Source organism: Sarcophilus harrisii, chromosome 2 (assembly GCF_902635505.1).
Source record: "Sarcophilus harrisii chromosome 2, mSarHar1.11, whole genome shotgun sequence".
NCBI lineage: Eukaryota > Metazoa > Chordata > Mammalia > Dasyuromorphia > Dasyuridae > Sarcophilus > Sarcophilus harrisii.
In genome coordinates this window covers 459,743,665-459,764,843 of record NC_045427.1, presented here as the reverse complement: position 1 = coordinate 459,764,843, position 21,179 = coordinate 459,743,665, and the positions used below count along the sequence as shown (strand labels likewise).

Sequence of the window (21,179 nt, the reverse complement as noted above, 5' to 3'; positions counted from 1 at the left end):
TATTACAATTAAATCATTTTGGTATACTGAGTATAAACCAATCAGTATATCACTAGAGAAATCATACTGAACTAGAGAACTCTCATGTTAAACTAGCTAACCATTGTATTATTAATTCCACTGAGTTAACACCTTGTTGTAGGACTAAATCAGTCATACTGAGTCTTAAGTATTTTTCTCCAGAGTTCTGGACCATTACAAGATCTCAGTTTCCTCATCTGTAAAATGAAATGATTTGAATAGACAATCCAAAGCATATCTTTGAGCTCTACTTAAATAACTCTATAACTTGATACTTTGTAAATTGATATATTTTCCTCCCATTTGGGATCATGAGCCATGGATCTAGAGCTATCTAGAAGAATATCTGCTCTAAGAAATTGTATTTCTTTTTCTTTTCTTTTCTTGCAATGCAGTTGCAATGCAAAATTAAATGACTTGCCCAGGGTCATATAGCTAGGAAGTGTTAAGTGCCTGAAGTTGGATTTGAACTTAGGTCCTTATGACTATAGGACTGCTACTCTATCTACTGCGCCATCTAGCTGCCCCTTGTATTTCTTTTAAGGAAAAAAAATGCACTCTAAGTATGTTCTCCGTATCTGAAAATGAAACAAATGATCCATTGTCTATAGGCTGTTTAAGAGTTTTCTGATATTGATGATGAATTTGTACTTGGCTACTTATACTCTGTTGCCTTGATAAGCCTTGTGTTCTATGACTTTTGCATTCTGCCTAAGATTAGATTTTATGATTGCTATTAAATAATACTCAGAATTTTAAACCTTACAGAACCTTATTTCATTAGATAATTCAAATTTCTGCTCTTTAAAGATAAGGATAGTGAGTAGATCTGTGATTGGTATAGCTGTTAGGGACTTAACAAAACTTCAATTTCTTCATCTATAAAATCTATACATTTGTAAAATGAAGGGGTTAGACTGGATGAACAATGTAGTTCAGTTTAGTTTACAAGCTAAATGAACTGTTCAAATGTATAACAATGACAAATGACAGGTAGTATTTTAAGGTTTATACATATTTTTGATCCTCACAACTACTTTTAGATGTTTATACTATAAGTATGTTTTTTTTTTTTTTTTTTTTTTTTACACAGATGAGTAAACTGAATGTCAGTTTTATGTTACTGACCCATCATAGCCATATACCTAATTATATGTGAGAAGTCTGATGGAACTTGGGTCTCTTTGGTGTTACTTCCTTTGTGTGTGTGTGTGTGTGTGTGTGTGTGTGTGTGTGTGTGTGTGTGTGTGTGTGTGTGTGTTAGAGGCAATTTTGGGTTATGTGACTTTGTCTGAGGCTGGATTTGAACTCAGGCTTTCCTGACTTCAGGACCAGTACTCTCTCCACTGTGCCATCTAGCTGTCCCACTTTGGTGATAGTTCCAGTGTTTTGTCTGCTGTGCCAGATTGCCTTTCAAGAATCTCACTTATAACTGCATTAATAAAGGGAACTAATTCATTGTGTGTCTTGATAAATTGCTTAACATCCCTAAAGTAGTCTAGTCAGTAGTGAACATCAGCATTCACTGGCCATTATACAGAGGCATGGTTAATTTTTAACTGCCAGAAATTCACATAGAAATTTATAACTATCACTAAATTAGCACGCTTAAAATCTGTAATTATTAGCATTTTAAGAATGTGAATAATATTTGATTAAACTAAATTAAAAAGCTCCCAGTCTATCTTACCTTTTCTCACCTTGATTTAATAATAGTTTAATTTTTCTAAATTTTGAATTTTTATCCATATTAATAGCTTTGACCTGGCAGGTAACAAAGTTATGAGAAACCCAAACCCTTTACCATTCTCTTCATTATGTAATACAGCTCATCTACTCAGTGAGCTTACTCTTTGTATGTAATAATTTGTTATGCATTTAATATTATTGAGTGTTACTACTTGGTACACTTGTCACGAATTGCCCTTTGATACTCTGCAATACATTTAAGAATTTATAATGCATTTAGATCTACTGTCAATCTAACAATTTCTTGAAAAAGCACATATCTTTCCTACATTAGTTTAATACTCTTAGCAGTGATCATATCAAGTTTTACTTCATGTTTTTGAGATTTAAGAGTAAATATGATTTAAATCTTTATAGTCAGTTTGATTTGTAGATAATTGAATTATTTATCCAAAGAGCATTAGAAATCTTTCCTACTAATATCTGTTTCTTTGCTTTTAAATACACACACACACAATCAAGATGTTTACATTCATAGGATTCTAAGTTTGTACAGTAAGAGAAAAAAGGAATGGATATTAATTAACACAGCAAGATGTGTAGTAATACAGAAGGAACTATACATTTTTTGAAGTGCTCAGGACTATGTAGGAGATGATACTGAAAGAAGGAAAGATGCACAGAATGGCTAGATTCTGTCAAAAAACATAGGGAGTAAAGAGAGATGCAAGTAAAACTTTGTATAAAACTAAGAAATACCTGAATGGTTGGAGAATCTGCTGTTCACAAAAGAGATGGAAACCCCGTAGAATAAGAGACATACATTAGATGTTGAGATTTTGAATTTGTTTTGTTCTAGGTAAGTTTTGGATAAAATTGCATATTATATACTCTGAGGGTTCACATCATCAGAATGTTTTCAGTATTCGGGTAAATGTCTCCTAGGCAAGATACTTAGAGATTTATTTTAAATCAGTTAAAAAACTATATCATGGTTTTAAAAGAAAATGCCTCCAAACTTATTGTAGTGAATATGTGTTGTGAAAGCATTATTTGCAAAAATGTCAATTAAAATATTTTTCATTTATGCTAAAATGTAGCTAAAGTTTTGGTAATAAAATGTCTCAGTTAATTGGTAAGATATTCCAATGTCAGTACTAAGAATACATGTTACAAAGAGTCAAACCATTTAATTATAGAAAACTGATCAAAACAGTATAAAAACTAACATTTCATCAGATCTTTAAAGAATAATTGAAAAATCTTAAAAATGGCTTTGGAGGAGATGCACAAATACTTAGCCTGTATTATTTAGAACTTTTCTAAGTGGATATCTTGATTTATTTTTTACCTGTGGTACCACTGTAGTGTTTTATTTAGCATGGAAAACTCATAGGTCGATGCCCCCTTGTGGTCCTTCAAAATATATATGTATGTGTTGTCTAGAATATACATACATACATAAACACACACACACACATACATTAAACTAAAACTGGTTGCTTTCCATGTGTTTGAATTGAATTACCTTGTAAAATTAAAAATAGAGACATTTTAACTTTTTGGTGAGTTTGTAAATAAAAATTTTTTTTGTAAATTTAACTATGAGGTTCTCTCTCTCTCTCTCTCTCTCTCTCTCTCTCTCTCTCTCTCTCCCCCCAGCATTGAAGGAATTTGGGGTTGTGATTTGCCCGAGTCACACAGCTAGGAAGTGTTAAGTGTCTGAACTCTGATTTGAAGTTAGGTGGTGCTCCTGACTTCAGGGCTGGTGCTATAATCACTGCACCACCTAGCTGCCCGAGGTTGTTCCTTAGTAAAGGGAGCTTAGTGACATTTATGTATTATGTTTGTAAGTGTCTCTTAAACTTTAAATTGTAGAACAGATATTGATGTGCATTGATAAGGGGACATTTATTATACTAGTGAAATCATGATCTGACTTTCCCCCAGAGAAGTTAGAGGGCCTCTTATTGTGGTAAAGAGGATGACCCTGGGATTCTCACACTGTATACAGATGAATGAAATACAATCTCTGACAGGAACTATCAAATTAGAAAGCTTGGTTGGTCTTTTGAGAACTAGTTTGGCCAAATTTGGAAAGTTTCATCAGAAGATTGTGACCACCAATTTATTTTGATGTGTTTGGTTGAGGAGTGTAGAGGGTGGCTGGGAATATGCCAGTGATCATGAGGACTGAATTTCATAGCCGGGGAACCTCAGTTGAAATCTTAGCTGTCCTATTTACTGTCCCTGGACCTTCCTTATAAGGTCTTTTTTGTTCCTTATCTATAAAAGAAAAGGTGACTGGATGGTTCTTGAGGCCTATTCAATTCCTAAATCTTCCAATTTGAAAGATATGGATGGATGAAGATATGCTTTGAATGGAAGACTTATGCCACAGATTTAGAAGAGGGGAAATGACTTTCCTAAAGACAGTTAGTTAGCTGTATAGCTTTATAAGTAGTGAATTAAGTTGATACTAAAACCTTTATCTTCTGACTTTGTCGTATTGGTTCTAGTACACTATGAAATGTTGGTTGAATGTAACCAAATAGAAGGTAATTTAGTCAGTTTTCTTATGGTTGAACAGTTTTGTCATGTAGTAGTTACTAGTAATGTCTTACTATAATTGATAAAAAGCTTCACACTAATGAAAATAGATTTGAACATTTACTAGGTTTTAACTTTTAAAAATAGTTCCTAGTGGCACTTTATATAACAATAATTTTTGTATAAATATAAAACATATATGTTGACTACATAGTAATGAAACAGAATTGGGTTTGACACAAAATCAGTCTCATTACTTTATTGCCAAATGATACAGCTATTTGTACAAACAAATTGAAAATTGCACTAATTGCTTTTCTATAATTAAGTCACTTGTGTTTATTTTTATATGTAAATGAATGAACCTGTGTTCCCCTTTAGAAGAAATGAGTTGCAGTTTCATGAAATTATTTAAATTTCATCAAGAAATCAAGTGGTTGTTACTGTTCAAATCAGGTATATTCAGGTATCATCATTTCCTCCTTTAAAATTTTTTTTTCCCTTAGGCAGCATTGTAGAAGAGTAAAAAAAAAAAATCTTCACCCCAAACAAAATAGTTAATCCTTTGCTCCAGAAATACATTGCCAAGAACAACAAAAAACCTTTAAATTTAAAAAATTATTCAAAATATTTATTACAAAACTTTTTCCCCTTCTCTTTTTTTATTCCCCTTTTACTTGGGGAAATTTACTTGGTCAATGTTAGTATTATCTTTCTCAGTTCTCAGAATTTGACCTGCTCTACGACTACTTTTAGCTAATGCTTTCTTTCTCATCTGATTCTTTTAATACTTTATCTCATTAGCAGATAGTTTGGTTGTAGCTGTATGTAAAGGAATTTTTGGTGGTAAATTTTTCTTCTGAGAAACACTAAATAGGTTATTTGTCCTATCTTTAGTATCTACCTGCTTATTTCAGAAAGGAAAAATGAAATTAAAATTGATTGATGTCCTTCTTTTGGGGGGGAAGAAAAAGGGGACTGTGTGTGTGTGTGTTATATAGATAGATAGATGGATGCTATCCTAATCAATGGCTTGTTTTTTAAACATTAAAAGCATATGTATCTAATTTACATATTTACTAATTAAAAAGTCTTCCTGGAAACATTAAGTAGACTATCTTCTATAACCTTTAACATTGTTGCTAATGGATATAGTCTAGAAAATTTCATAGAAGGTCCTTTAAATAATGTAAATGATTATGAATATGTAACTAGTTAATATGCAGCTACGAAAGGATTATCATGTAGAGGTTAATGAACATGGTGCTCTTATGGTTTGCAGGGCTTTTCTTTTTGTGCTTTTAGCTCACTTCATGCATGGAAAGATGTGCATTGGGAATGGAAAGCATCCTGTCTTGTTTTTAGTCTCATCTTTTAATGGGCCAATTAAATAAGAACTTTTAAGAAGGATTTCATAAAGATTTCTTTTTTTTTTTTCAATTTACATTTAATTCTGTTTGTTTTATAATCACTATCAAATCTGAAACAGTGAAATGGATTGATGTGGTTTATCCTAGCTCTTCCACATGTAAAGCCAGTACTCTATTATATATTACCACTGTTATTAAGTATTGCTACATGATTGATACTTACTGGGAAGCTTCATTTTAAAGCTGATTTTTTTATTCTGAATTAGTACTGTGGTTAGGTCTATGTTTATAGATTTTGCTTTATAGTATTGCCGTTATGTTACTACTGCTATTGCATTTAAGAGATAGTAAAGGAGAACATTTATGTTAAGAATTGTCAAAATATAGGAATTTAATAGAAAGCTTAAAAATTCTTGTAGTTTGGGATGAAATATATTTTATGTATATTGGTAGACATCTGATGGTGTGTCTCAGGGATTTTAGTATTGTTTTTATTATTTTTAGATTCATTTGTTAAATAAAGATCATAGTGTTGAAGTTCTTCAAATTGTTAATTTAGATAGATAAAAGTATAGGGAAAAAAGGGTCTTCCGTTTCAGTACAGTTTTTTTATATATTTTCCTGGTCCTTTTGGTTAGCGTTAGCCGAGCCATATTTGGGCATACTTTATCTAAAATTTTGAGAGTGCTTTACTATGATCAAGCATGTTTTTTAAAAGAGATGATTTTAATTCAACCAGACCAGGAAAACAAATAGCTTCTCTGCTTGTTTTACCCAGTCAGAGAAGTATAATAGAAATGTTTTATAATAGTTTTAAATGGCAAAATGATATGTTTAGAAACATTCTAAGATTTGTGTTTAGTCTCTTAAGGGATCTAGGTTTAAGAATTCAAGGGGAAAAATGTGCTGTTCAAAGTGTGTCTTTATTCTAAATATATATTCCTGAAAAAGTAGCAGAATAACATTGATAAATTAATTTTTAATGCTTCAGAATAAAAATTACAGGTCAGAATACTTGGAGATGTACTGATAAAATAAAACAGTTTCACTATTGTCTTATTTATATTTCTTACTGAGGAAGTATGGATTTACATTTGTATCTTGTTATTCATAACAGTTTTGTATTCTGTAAAATATGTAACACTGAAAATGGGTGTATAGATTGTGCAAAATCCTAGTTATCTTACATCATGTCACTTAATAGTTATGGAGCAGGTATTGTACCCCAATATGAAGTGGAAAGCTGTAATTTGTCCTGCAGTTATCAGCCTGCATTCGAGTGTTGTGATAGAGTACACTGCTTAAAGACTAACATTCACTTCCCAATGCATTGACAAATAAAAATGTCCATAGAGTTGCTATGAAATCTGTGAAGCTGCTGTTGTAGTTTTCTGATACAGTGACATTGCAGCTGTGTGCTGAGCCTTGTTTTTTCATGAGCAGTTATCTGTTTTAATGACAGGTGGTCACTGGCTGCCAAGAAAAGATCCAGCACTGGTAAGTGAAAACTGTTTGATTACACGTGTAAAATACTTACAAAGTAACCTGTGTTTTAGCAAAATAAAACATATAGACTATTACATTTTCTTAGTATTATAGTTATTAAATGCTATTTGGTGGTGGTGTTTTATTGTGATTTATCCTTTTCAGATGTTTATTTGCTCACATTGACTGTGTTCACATATTTTGAAGTTCAGTGAAATATTTTTTCCTTAATTGCTCTCTTTTAAAAAGTAAAAAATATAAGTAATATAGAAAGAATATTGAACCATTTTTTGAATCTGATTAATAATTAGTAATGGTCTGTTTTGAGAGAAGTTCTTGTGAGGTAGAGAAGAATATGAGAATCTTTTTTTGAATAAGCACATGGGATGGGATACATTTTTTCAAAGTTTAGGAAATTCTACAAATTTCTATCCTGTCTCGGCATTCTCTCAGGACAACAGATTTGGTGGAGGGAGATTACTGGAGAAGTGAGGTAGGAGTTACTTGCTATTTTTATGTGCCAATCTGTAGTTAATAAGACATATGCTTGATAAATAATACATACATATAATATATCAGGAAAATATACTATTTAAAGGAAAATGAAATCTTATGAGTTACCATGAGGTATAGCAGTTGATTTTACAGATATCAAATTATAATATAGCCATGCTGTGTTTACCAAGATTTTACTGAAAGAACAACGGGAGCTGTCTTGATTATTGTCTCCAGGGTTATTGCAGAATCATAGGAACTGCCCCCCTTCCCCCTCCTTTCCCCTTAGTGGTGAGATTAAACCTTTGGTTATACACCATCAAGCATATAATATTTTAAATTTATTTTAAGAGGCTTTTTCTTCATGCCTGAGAGATCTCCAAGGAAATAATTTATAGTTAGTGTATATCAAATGTTTTTTGGTTTAAATGCACAAAGTCTGCAAGCACTGGATAAGAGCAAAAAATCAATGCAATCTGTATACATCATCATATTAAATTTTGACTATTTGCTTGCAGAAAATAATCTAAAACTAATAAGTTCTACACATATATATTCAAAGGCTGCATTAATTTTCAATAAGAATAGCATTATCATTGTGCCCACTGGTGCTACAGTTAAATCTGTCAACATTTCTATAATGTACCTTTATTTTGGAGCACCTTATATGGCTTTTCCATATAAATTTGACAAGATTAATACAAGTTCTGGCTTAAGAGTGAATCCTTTTTCCCCCTCCAAATTTTATCCCTCATGTTTGTTAGAAATTTATTTTTAGAGTAATAGAATTTCCAGGGTTAGCTAATTTAGTATTAACTTTGTTGTATAAGTGAATCTTTTGTATTAGCATAGAAATGAATCTTTTCTTTTTTTATATGTGGTAAAGTATCAAATTTGGTGTGGTTAAAGCTAATCTGCCACAATAGTATGTTAAGTCTTATGGAGTGAGCTAAAACTAAGGTAAGAGTTCTGATTGGCAGAAATGGTTTAAAGAAATGAGGAAATGTAATCATGAGGCACTGGTTGATAAGATCAATCAACATATGGCACTCAAATTGGTAATACAAAAATGAAAGCTGAATACATAAAATTGCTGCAAAGGTGTTATAGTAAAATAAGAGGTGGAACATGATAAAAATGAAGATAATAGCTGATAGGTAATGGTTCAATAATGCTTTAAAGCATTGTATATACAATATTTCATTAAGATTGAATTTGGTAAATTTTGATCTCTCAGAGGACAAAATATTTTTCTAGAAAATTTAATTTCTTGGTTTAAACACAATTCTTTGTTTAGTATTATCTGCAAACATGGCTTCAAAGCTTTCGGTGAAAAGTTCCAAAATTTATAAGAACCAAGAAAAGTTATTTGTTAAAAACAAATTGTTAATTTTTTCTTTGATATCAATGCCACTGTTCATCTAGGATTCATCCCACCAAGGAGAAATGGTTAATCAGGCTCTCTTTGTAGAAATTCTTAAGTATTTGAGAGATTCTGTTTGGAAATCTTTGGTCCAATGATAACTTGTTTTTTCCTCCCATTATAGTACTCCAGCACACATTTTTTGTGAAATCCTCTTTCAATCAAAAATGTATTAGTCTGATCATTCAAATTATTCATCAGATTTGGTTTAGGTGACATGAGACTATTTTCAATTATTAAATTTCTTTTAAGGAATATTTATTTGTCACTATTTAAATTGTTATTTTTACTTATCAAAGGCATTTTCAAATATTATATGTCACTTGGTAGGAAAAATAAAGGTTTTGTGACAGTGATTACCTTTTGAACTATACTCAGTGAAGTTTTCTCCATTGCCTTTTATTTCAATTGCCTTTTTCTATCATTTGACCTTTGTTCAGTGAATATAAACTAAGTTTAGGTTAAAAGCAAAATCAAATTAGGAAGACAAATTTACTGAGAAAATCTTATTTACAACCTGTGTCACTTCTTTTTGTTATGGATAACTGAGGGAAATATAGTATGGCACAGCTTTATTTTTACAATAATATTTTATTCATTTTTTAAGAAACAGATATTTTTTTTTACTTTTATTTTACAAGTATTGAAGATACTAATGTTAAATTTTCCAAATTTTCTAAAAGTGACATGTAGTTGATGTTGGTTTTGTATAATAATAATGACAATAATGATATTTACATAGTTCCTACTATGTGCCAAGTACTGTATTAAGTCTTATTTGATTGTTGCAGCAATCTGAGAGATGGCTGCTATTATCATTTCCACTTTAAAGGCTAGGAAACTGACGTAAACAGATTCACCCCCTTATTCAGTTTCTCAGGTAGTGATTGAGGTCAAATTTGAAGTTCTGTCTTTTGACTCTCGGTCCCAGTGCTTGGTGCACTATATAGTACCACTTAGCTGCCCCCATGAAAATGTAGTAGAAAGGTGAGTTTTGTACTTACAATACCTTTATTTTATCAAGTTCCTGGTCTGTTTTGGAGGGTACAAGAGTATTTGCTAAATTTACCTGATAGACCTTTATTTAATTTTTTATTTTTGTGAGTTTTTTTTTTTTTAACTTTTCATCTATTTTTTTCTTTCATTCTGTTCAACAAGTAAGTAGTACAGTACTGTTTTCCTGATTTTAAAGATGAGATGTCAAGAAGGAGAAATTGCCAAGAATTCACAAATAGCTGATTATATGTATTTTATGTAAGAGATAGAACTGCTGGAATTCAGTCCCTAGGACTATAACCTGTTGTTATTTTTATTGGATGATGATGTCTTTTAATAGCACAGTAGGAATACTTGACTTGGAGTCAGGAGACTAGGGTCTTCATTCCACCTTAGACATGACCATGTGACAGTAGGGCCACTTTATCTTTCATACCCTCAGTTTACTGGTCTGTAAAATGAGGATAATAATACTTAGGATATGTATCTCATAGAGTTGAATGGAAAACATTTTGTAAAATTTAAAAGTTTATGCAAACATCTTAAAGGTTATAAGCCATTGTTATTCATAGTTGTGATAGAGCAGAGAATAACAACAGGTTAAATATGTAGATATATATTTTTGAAAAAGAGAAAGACCTATATGTTCACATTGTAGAAACACATCTTTTTAAAATTCTTTAAATCTTCTAAGATAAAGTTAGTATCCCATTTTCTGCAAATAGCAATTTAACTCTATAAATTTTGTTTCATTTACTGCTTCTCGGGAAAGTCACCATACTTGGACTAGTTTGTGTATTTCTAGTAATAGTTATTAAATTTTCCAAGGTATTTATGTAAGAAATGAAAAAGTACATGTCTATTCATGGACATCTTTTGACCAAACCAATTTCTTAGAAGTTTTAGCCTTCTTGAGAAGGAATTTGAGTTTTCTATTTTGTTAGATTTTTGACAGTAGGTTTCATGCATCTAAATTATTCTTTATTAAGACATTGATTTTTTTTAAAGGAAGGTTGACCAATATGAAAAAAGATTAGTTTTCATAATTAATAATTTCAAACAATGGAAGAAAGATATCCAAGGCTTAATTCTCAAACTCTTCTTATTTATCAGTATAACCATGATACTTGTTCCTTCAGGAAAATTCAGCTTAAAATTTTTTTCTTGTGTCTCCTAATCCTCCATCCCTGTATACTGTTCATAGACCTTTTCAAGATGTTTTTAGAGAAAGATGACATCTTGATTATATACGCAAACTGCCAGTGACACTTCATCATTAAATCCTGTTACATGTGAGAGGCATCTTTGTCATATATGTTCTGAAATATAAAATATTTGCTCAGTTGAATTAAAAGTTGCAAGTTTTGATTTCTTTTGGCAAGAGAGATTTTTTTTTCCTGTCCAAATCTAGAAATGCTTCATGAAATTGCCCCTTCTTAAATAGTTACTGGCCATAGTTAAAAACAAAAACAAAAACCTTCCTTAAATGAAACTTAGCATTTTGAAAAATCATAACTTAAAGTCGATTAAAATATTGCAAAATAAAACTGCGCACACTGTACAAATTAAAAAACCTCATTTTAAAAACAATTATAACAAAACAAATAGAAAACTTTAATAACTGAATAAAATATTGAAACAAATTGAATTTTATTTCTGTATAGGAAAATAAATTTTTATGGCAAAGATATTAGAAAATAACTTAGTTAATGAAAAAATTGGCATAAGATTTGTTGGAAATGAGATCAATCAACTTGTTTTTCTTACAAGTCCTTCCAATTCTAAAAAAAAAATCGAATTTAGCAATCTCACTGCTTTAGTGATTAATTCCCTTTTCTTTTTTGGAGTTTTAAACTAGTTCCAGAAATCCTTGTGTCACTTTTATACTAAACAAGTGATGTAGAACTTGGTTCTTTCTTCCAACATTTATTCTTGTCAGTTGTGTTCATGAAGATGATCAGAGATACTTGAGAAACTCTTGTTTTTTGTGGTTTTTATAATACTTTAAAAGTGAAACATTTCTTAGGGGATTAGTGTTGATTTGCAAAGTTAAGTCTTACCCTTATCCTCTCCAACATCCCCATCTCTACCTCCTTTTTTTGGGAGAAGAAATTGGGGACTTATAAACTGGTATGAGTGGCAGGACCTCAACAAAAGAAAAAAGTACAAGTCTCCTACCTAGAAATGTTATTAATGTTTTATGCCTTTATTTCTGTGAAGAATGTATTCTGTGGATTGGTACCTTGGCTGAAATCCTTAATGAGGGATTTGAAGCTTTATTTGTATTGTTTCAGTTACCAAAACTTTTTTGTCCAATCTCAGTCTAGTTGAAAAAGCAATTATATGAGAGACTATATTATGAAACATATTCTGAGTTAGATATTTTGCATTTACCTAAAATGTGTTTTCTCTGTCCCCATTATTATAAGTTTTTATTTTTAAAAGACAAAAGAAAGGTAGTGGAAAAAAGAAATATATATATATTTAAAACACAATATCAGTATTTATCCAGTAGAGACAAATAGTCTTTGAATACTAATTTTAGCATTTCCTGCCTGTAGCCTCATCTTTTCTCTATAGTATTTTAATTTTTCATTCACAAAATTGAATTAAAAAAGTAAAAGTTTCTCTTTTTCAAAGTATATTAAATAATAGAATGAGAACAATATTGATGAAAACAGAAAGAACCCTTCTATGTGTTAGTATATGAACACTCAGTGTTAACTTTTTGATCTTGTATTGTAGAAACTGTAGTCTTCTATTTATTTAGGGCAACCATTTAGAGATCACTTTTGCTAAGTATTATACATTGGACATTGTCTTACTGACTAATTCATCCTTTAGAAGAGTTCTTGAGGTTGTGATTTCTTTCTAATCAAGAATACTGCTTGACTCTCACTGGCCTACTTTCTTCAGTGACAGCATTTTAAAATATTCCCTCTTCCCTCTCATATCCTTTTTTTCTTTGGTAGTGGCTTTTATTTAGTTTTAATCTGGTTAAACAAAACAAAACAAAACAAAACATTGTTGAGAATATAAGAGAAATAAAATTTCAGAAATAACTCAGCCCCACATTTTAACTACTTTTCTGTATATATATGTAATATTCCTTAGAACATAATTATTTGTAGCACAGTGCCTGGCACACAGAAGCCATTTAATAAATTGGATGACTTAAAGAACTTAAATTGTTTTGAAAGAATTTTTTTTTCTTTCTTTACTGATATCAACTTCATTGTCATTTGGTAACTTTGAATATGTAAAGATTTTTTGGGGAGGAATCTTTTTTTTCCTCAGCTTTGAAATAGAAATGTATGCTACCTCTAATATTGCTTTCTAAATAGAGCAACATTTAACTGATCATCAAGGTGTTTCACTTGTACAAAATGTATACATAAATAACCCAAAAGAAAAAATAAAAAAAAATACATAGTGGATTTAATAAGTTAAATATTAATAATAAGAATTTTATTTCTCAATAAGGAAGAGATTCCTGTGGGTAATTCCCCTTCCCCCCCCCCCCCGAGGATTTAAAAAGAGACATTTTTAGACACTGTAGAAAAATCAATATTTTCTATATAAAATACTCCCCAGAGATGTCTTATGTGCTCTTTTTGAAAGGTTCTTGAGCTTTTTCTGAACACATTTTAAAGGAAAAAAGTGCAAATATATTACAAATAATATCAGATTAGACATAAAGTAGGTTCTAGTTTTATTTTTATACCCATCTTGTTGCAAGATCTTTATTGATCTTTTAATATTAATTTGCCCCGTGTGTTACCTTATCCAATTTAAGATTATTGGTACCAAACACTTTTTAAAAATGGATCATAGATCTAGAGGTAGAAAGAAGGACCTTACTGACCATTGAGTCTAAGCTTATTTTACACATGAGGAAGAAACAAGCACAGAGGCGAAGTGATTTATCAGTGCAGGGCCACATGGTAAGTGTCTGATGTGAGATTTGAATCCTGGTTTTATTAACTTTAACTCCATTATGCCACATTGCCTCCGATGTTTTGAGAGTAATTTTTGAAATGGCCCACAGATAGACAAATTTAAGTTGTTCGTATCAAACATCATACTACTGTTGGTTCAGAAATGGGTGATAAGTAAGCTCATGATTTTTATTCAATTTCATTATTAGAGAGCAGTTATATTTCATTGGTGACTCTGCCTCTCCCTACCTCTTCTTCCCTCTCCCCTTTTCCCCTGCATGTTTGACATTTTTACCTAATTGCTTTGTTCATATTTCTGTCTATTGACAGTACCACCTCTACTTAATTGTCTCTTTTGGACATTTCAACTCTCATTTACTCTTTCTGTGCTCGTTGGTTACATCCTAGCAGAGTACCCTCTTGAAACATTGCCACTAATCTAGAGAAGGTGAAAACATTTTTGCTTAAGCTATTTTGAAATGATTTTCAGGGAGGAGCTGAATGGAGTTAACTGTGAGGAGAGAAATAGATAAAAAATGAATTTAGATACCATCTAAATTCCGAGAACATTGGTTGCCCTATATTCAATTTAAAAAATATATATGTTTAAATTTTTTCTCTTTCTCATCATTCACTCTCACTGGAAATAAAAAGAAAACAAAACTCTTGTATTCAAAGAAAACAAATTCTCACAGATTTATGTCAGAAAGATGTCTTATTTTGTACTAGAATCCATTACTATTCTTGTCAAGAGGTTGTGGCATGCATCATCATCAGGCATATGGAATTGTGGTTGGCCATTACATTGGTCAGAGTTCTTAACTCTTTCAAGGTTAATTGTCTATAGAGTGTTTTTGTTATTGTAGAAGTTGTTTTTCTGGTTCTGCTGACTTCACTCTACATCAGTTCATACACTTCTTCCCAGGTTTCTCTGAAATCACCCCTTTTGTCATTTTGTATGGCACAGTATTTCATTACATTCATGTACCATAATTTGTTCAACCATTTTTTAATTGATAGACACCCTTATAAAAATAATTGTTATAAATATCTTTGTACATAATGGGGTGCTCTTAAATGTAATTTTAAAATTTCAAAGTTGTATTCTTTTTCCATTTTTCCTGACCCATAAAATGATATAAATAATTGAGAGTTTAAGGAATTGAAATATTATAATTTCCCCAAGTTTTTCAGGTGAATGTTTCTTCACAATACTTGAATAAAATTCACAGATTTTCTGTCAGTTCTTTTAATCACTGCCTCCAGAACCAATATTCTTTACTCTCAAAGTGTTGCTAAACCTGTGCATTAATTCTTTTCTTCCTCTGTAATTTCTTCAAAAAGGCCTGAATATTCTCATGTCAGCCATCTTTCCTTTCTTTAGTCCTTGTTCGCATCTCATTACACTAGTACTGATTTAATTGTTTCTTAGGTTGCCATTGTCCCACTGTTAGCCTTTTTTAAAAAATCATATCACTAGCCTTTTCTTTTTTGCATCCTCTCTTTTCTAAGCAAATTTTTTTTTAATCATGAGAAGCAGCTGTTTTTAGAAAGATTGTATATAGTTTTGTTTTCTAGAATTTCAGTTTTTGTTCTAATGTAGGTCTGAGCCATTGCTTAAATAGATTTGTTAATTTTTAAAAAAAATGATTCAATATATTTGGTTACCAAATGGTAGGCTATCTCCTGGTAGATTTGTTTATTGTGTACATTTATTTAGTGTTTGGTACAAGGAATGAATTAATCTCTTTTTACCAACAGGATGAAGGTAGAGCATGACTATGAGGCTCTTCAAGAAAGACTCAACACATTGCCTGATAAACTTTCTTACGATATTATGGTATGTATGGTATATTTCAATTTAAGTAACATGATTAATCATTTTATTATCATTAAGTATTTTGAAAGAATACTTAATATTACATTAATTTTAACTATAGCTAAACGTTTGCTTCAATTCTTGTCTTTGAGGTCTGTCATAAATTTTCATATTAATGACATGAGAACTGATGACATAAATGCTAGCAAAATTTGACATATTTGCTATGCAGATCTATTGTATAAAAAACTACAGTTATGACAGAAATATGGCACTTAGTCATTTCCTGTTTCTCAGAGCAAGAACAGGCCATAATGTTTTGTAATTCACAGGATTAAGCTCTGGAACATTGATTTTTATATAAAAAGGTGCTGCTAATTTTTTTCTTAATGATCTTAATATTGACATAGTGATCTATTCTTATTCCCTGAACTTGAGTTTTTTATTCTGTGTATTTCTGGTGTAAACTTCATTTTGTTTTCCACGTGAACCAAAATTAAGAACTTGTACATATGATTCTTTCATGTGTAAACTTGTTAGAGCCATTCAAAAAAATGTTTTTCATAAAAACATTTATTTTATTAGAATTAACTTTCACTTTGTTCTTTATAAAAGCTGATTTCTAGAGTGATGCTTCATAAGTGAATATTTCATTTCTAGTCTGTTTTAGGAGTCAGTATTTCATAAACTTATGTTGAAATTCTTCAAAGATCTGTTGACCACAATCATAGCATCATAGCCCAGGGATAGAAAATTGGTGCTGGTTTTTTACTCTGGTTGTACATTCATTTAGATTAAAACAACTATGAAGTTGAGCTGTGTTGTGGCGAGTTTTTTTTTTTTGTTTTTTTTTTTTTAATTTACCACATTCATTTAAGTGATTTTTAACCTTTTAAAATTATTTGGTAACAATATATCTACTTTGTAGTGTGTATTTTTAACAGCTTTTTATTTTCTTTTGAACTACAGGTACCTTTTGGTTCTCTTGCCTTCATGCCAGGACAGCTTGTTAATACCAATGAAGTCACAGTTTTACTTGGGGACAACTGGTTTTGCAAATGCTCGGCAAAGCAGGCTGTAGGTTTAGTAGAACATAGGAAAAAACGTATGTATTCCTTTTAGGGGGTGTTTCATTCCTCTGTGTATGTATGTGCCTGTGTCTGTGTGTCTTGTGTTTTTAGTTATGTGCCTACACACACAAACATGCGCACAGACACACACGTGAGCGAGCAACAGGTTCAGAAACCATCAAATTTACAAATTATTATTAAGAAAGTTCCTTCATACATTAGTCAAGAATTATTGCAACTAAATTGAACTGGTGGGTGAAATTTCGGCTTTGGCAATGATGATTCTATTTATTTTCAGAAATTAGAATACTTAGGTATTATTTAAATCTTATGGGTAGTTTAAAACTTAGAACTCATTGAATTTCTTTTCATGTCATTTTTGTACATTACAATGAATACAATGAATGTACAATGAATTTGTACATTACAATGAATGTACAATGAATTTTGTACATTAGCAATGAAGATTTATTTTTTATACTGCATGATGCAGGTAGAAAATTTAAAACACAAGAAACATTTTTATTTAAAAGAAATCATACATTTCCTCTCAATATTTTATAAGTTGAATTCTTTTTAGACATTTATTAATATTGATTTCATTTTAGGTTTTTAAAAAATGTTAGCATTATTGTCATAAATTATCATCCTATTTATTGCCTGTTTTATCTTTATTCTATAATTTTTACTTTACATTAACTAAATCTTTAAAACCTATGTGGAGAGGAAGGTTCAAACTAAAATAATGATTTTATTTTATTTACTGGGTAGTTTGAGGTTCCTGTCCTATTTTTTCCTTAAGCATTTGTTATGCCGTACTTGTTTCGATTTTGTTTCTCTCCAAAACTATTAATAACCTAACTAGGTTACTATTCATTTTAATGGACTGACTTTGCTTATAGTCCTCTTGTTTTATATGAAGTAGCTATTATTTGAAAAATTCATTCAAAAATTAGGTTTTTGAAATTTTTTAACTAATGTTTTTGCAACATGTAGCCATAGAAAAATATAATTAATTTTGATAGTCTAGCCATTCCAATATGTAGAGTTTTTTAAAACATTGTTTTTCAAATAGTCTTTGTCTTTCTTTCTAGAAATACATATACACATTAATTTTCTTCTGCATAAGTGAAGTAAGAGTATGTGATATAGGTATTTAAATTTCCTGAAGAGTCAGTTTCTTTATATGTAAATAGTTGAGTGGTGGTATCCTTTGCTTGCAAAATAAATTTTGTTAGTAGAATTCTAGGAACAAGGGCAAGATCACTTCCTCTCTGTGTTTAAACTGACTCATTTTTCTTTCTTGTGAATATTATCTAGAGTAACATGAGCATTTGTTTAGGCAGTAGATTATGTTTGTAGAGTGTTTTTTTCCTTAACTACAAAGCACACTTTAAAGAGTGTTATAGATGCTTTTTATATCACTTTCTACAGCAAACATATAATATAGTGTTTTGATAAGATACTGCGCAGATTTCTTTATTCTTATGTTGTAGACTAAGAAATTGAGACCTAGAGAGATAAAGTGATCAACGCATCTACTAAGTAGCAAGAGCAGGACTTGAAGTCAAACAAGTCTTCTGACTTCCAAGTTGAATATTCTTTTTATTCTATCCCACTGCATACCTTGTGGCATACATGACTACTAAAGTTTGTGTATTCTATAAACATTTGAGAGAGTAAAACCTTAAACATATTCCCTTATCTGCTAAATTAATAGAATTTTTTTTGTATGATATAGTTCTAGTATATAGATATTTATGTAATTACTCAAGAAATAAGAATTGTAACTTTGAATAAAGCTTCTAAAAACACTAGCTTATTAGTAGAAATGCTTTTATGAGATAATTTTTAGAATACATATTGATAAGTTTGAGAAATTGTTATGAGTTAGTGTTAATTGTATTTTTGCATTAATTTGTAATGATTTTGAAGAAAATAATTGTTTTTAGATATATTATAGTGAGCCCTCCACATTTTTACTGTTCTTTGAGTCTCTTGCATCCAAAAAAAAAAAAACCCTTTGAATTAAAATATATATTCAGATGTTCATTTTAGTTAAAATTATATTAAGACAGAGAGCTCAAATTTTCTGTTTAGCCTATGTTTGAGAATATATACAGTGTTATATTTATATTACTGATTCCATTTGGGTTCATTTTATAGGAAAATGGAATTTATATCTTATGTAGGGTTCTACCTTCATCCTTGATGTGTTTAATCTTTTATGTTAACTTTGTCAGTGGTTTTACATCAGTTTCCAAAAGATTTGGTTGAAATTATATTCCTTGTAGAATTTTGGAGAACTAATTCTTAAACTTGTGGAGAGATTCAATAAACATGAAATTTTGAAGAATAGATTTTGTGTGTGTTTGGCCAAGGTGAGGCAGAAAGGAATGAATAAACCTACTTAACAGTTTGGCTTTGGATACTAAATTTTTGAAGACATAATTATGGGAGGTCAGAAGGCTTCAATTCTTCTCAAAAGGATTTTTCAGATCAATAAATATATTTTCTCATTTTAGAAAAATGAATTTGGAAAGACCAGAGAAAGAAGGGTTAAAAGACAATTGGAAGTTTGATTAGTACTTTAGCCAAAACTTTAATTTCCTTAATCTGCTTTTCCTGTTGATAAGAGCCTGAAGCAACAAGATGATTTTGCAGGTTGAAGTAGTGTTCCTCTTCTTCTGCTTAAGACATTTTTGATATCAGTTAAGATTAGTTACAGATTAGTCTTTTAGGATTTTTTGTTTTGTAACCTAGTTTTGTCATCAAATCGGTTTCCTTTAAATATATTCTGTAGAAGTTTGTGGATTTCTTAAGTGTGGATTTAATTTTGTCTTTGAGATAAATTTTTTCCACCAGAAAAATACATCTTTAATTTCATAATGGCTGTCAATGGACAAATAGGATTTTGAGAGACTAGGCTTTCTTTTATGGATATTTTCAGTAACATGTTCCATTTGTGTACGAGAATGTATAGGTAAAAATGATTTGAATTTTAATTTTTGTTCTATGGGTAGGTATTAAATCACAATAACAGTTAAACGATGAATTAGAAATATTGGCTAAGAGGCTAGGTCTCTGTATCTCTAGAGGTATTTGACTCTGATTTCAACAGATCATAATAATATTTCAAACTGAGTTTTTCAAATAAGTATTTGAAGCCCTGATTTTGCTATCCTATGCTTGCATGTTTCTCAGATACATCTTTAAAACTGTACATGCATTCGGCCTTCTTTAAAAATTTTGTTGTAAAAACTTGATTTCTTGGTACTTAGAAGCAAGATAGTTTGGTTAGTACAACTGAAATGTTTGAAAAAAGAACTTTTCATGTACTCTAATCTTTAAAACAGACCACCCTGGCCACACACAGGTCTCCTAATTGGAAGTGGATGATAAAGATGGAGCTGCTGTAGTGGAAACCAAATGAATAATTCAACTCAGCTATATTAATATTTAATTGAGTGCCCATGGGGTGTGCAACGTTTTACTAGGGGCTATAAGGTAAGATCTTATGGAATATATAGAACAGCCTGGCCCCTATTAGGGTTCTTTATATCAGTTCGTAGGTCTTTAAGATAAAGGTAATTACACAGTGCTTTACACATAGTAGGCTTTCAACAAGTATCTGTTGAATGAACAGAATGAATTTTGTTTTTTCTGATTAGTTTAATTCATTTGGCACTTTTTTTGACAAGTTCCTGTAGCATGGTGTCTTGTACTTTAGAATGCAATAATTATGCTTTTGAATTAAAAGATGATATTTAGCTGTGGAATTAAAAATGGAGATAGGTTTAGTATGAGTTGGGGCATTTTTGATACGGAAGTGTAGTCAAGCTATTGCTAAACTACAGTGGCATCAAGCTTTGTTGTTTGGGTGTGTGCAGATTTCACAGTGTGGGTAAATAATTCCTAGTTTGTGCTATCATTGTATGACGTCGCTTTTGTTACCTACATTTGAGCCCAAGGAAAGTTGAGTACAACTTGAGGTTATTAAAACTTAATCTTTAGTGGGAAAATAGAAATGTAGAAGATACCACTTATATATAATTAGGCTTGAAAATTCATTCTTTATGCCTGAAAAAGGGGTGGGATAGAACCCTGGTACTTGCATAAATGTATCTTATTACTTTCCCTAAAATATTGTGTGAAAACAAGTTTAAGAGGACGTGAAAATAATTTGGATTAAATAATTAATGAAAATAATTGGGAAGGTACCATGGCATGAGATAAGAAGCCTTGCTATCAGAAAGACTGTATTCAAGTTCTTCCTCCTAGCTATATCCCACTTAACCTCTCATATTTCTAAACAACTCTAAG

At 30.7% G+C, this 21,179-nt stretch overlaps 1 protein-coding gene across 1 annotated transcript in view; it reads left to right on the top strand.

The window, feature by feature from the left end:
* The window catches only part of URI1 (URI1 prefoldin like chaperone), a 75,626-nt gene that overhangs the window by 36,135 nt on the left and 18,312 nt on the right, over nucleotides 1-21,179 (top strand). The window contains exons 2-4 of the mRNA XM_031954401.1: nucleotides 7,093-7,127; nucleotides 15,729-15,807; nucleotides 16,756-16,891. Coding sequence (XP_031810261.1) covers nucleotides 7,093-7,127; nucleotides 15,729-15,807; nucleotides 16,756-16,891 — 250 coding nt within the window. The remainder of the gene's footprint in view (nucleotides 1-7,092; nucleotides 7,128-15,728; nucleotides 15,808-16,755; nucleotides 16,892-21,179) is intronic.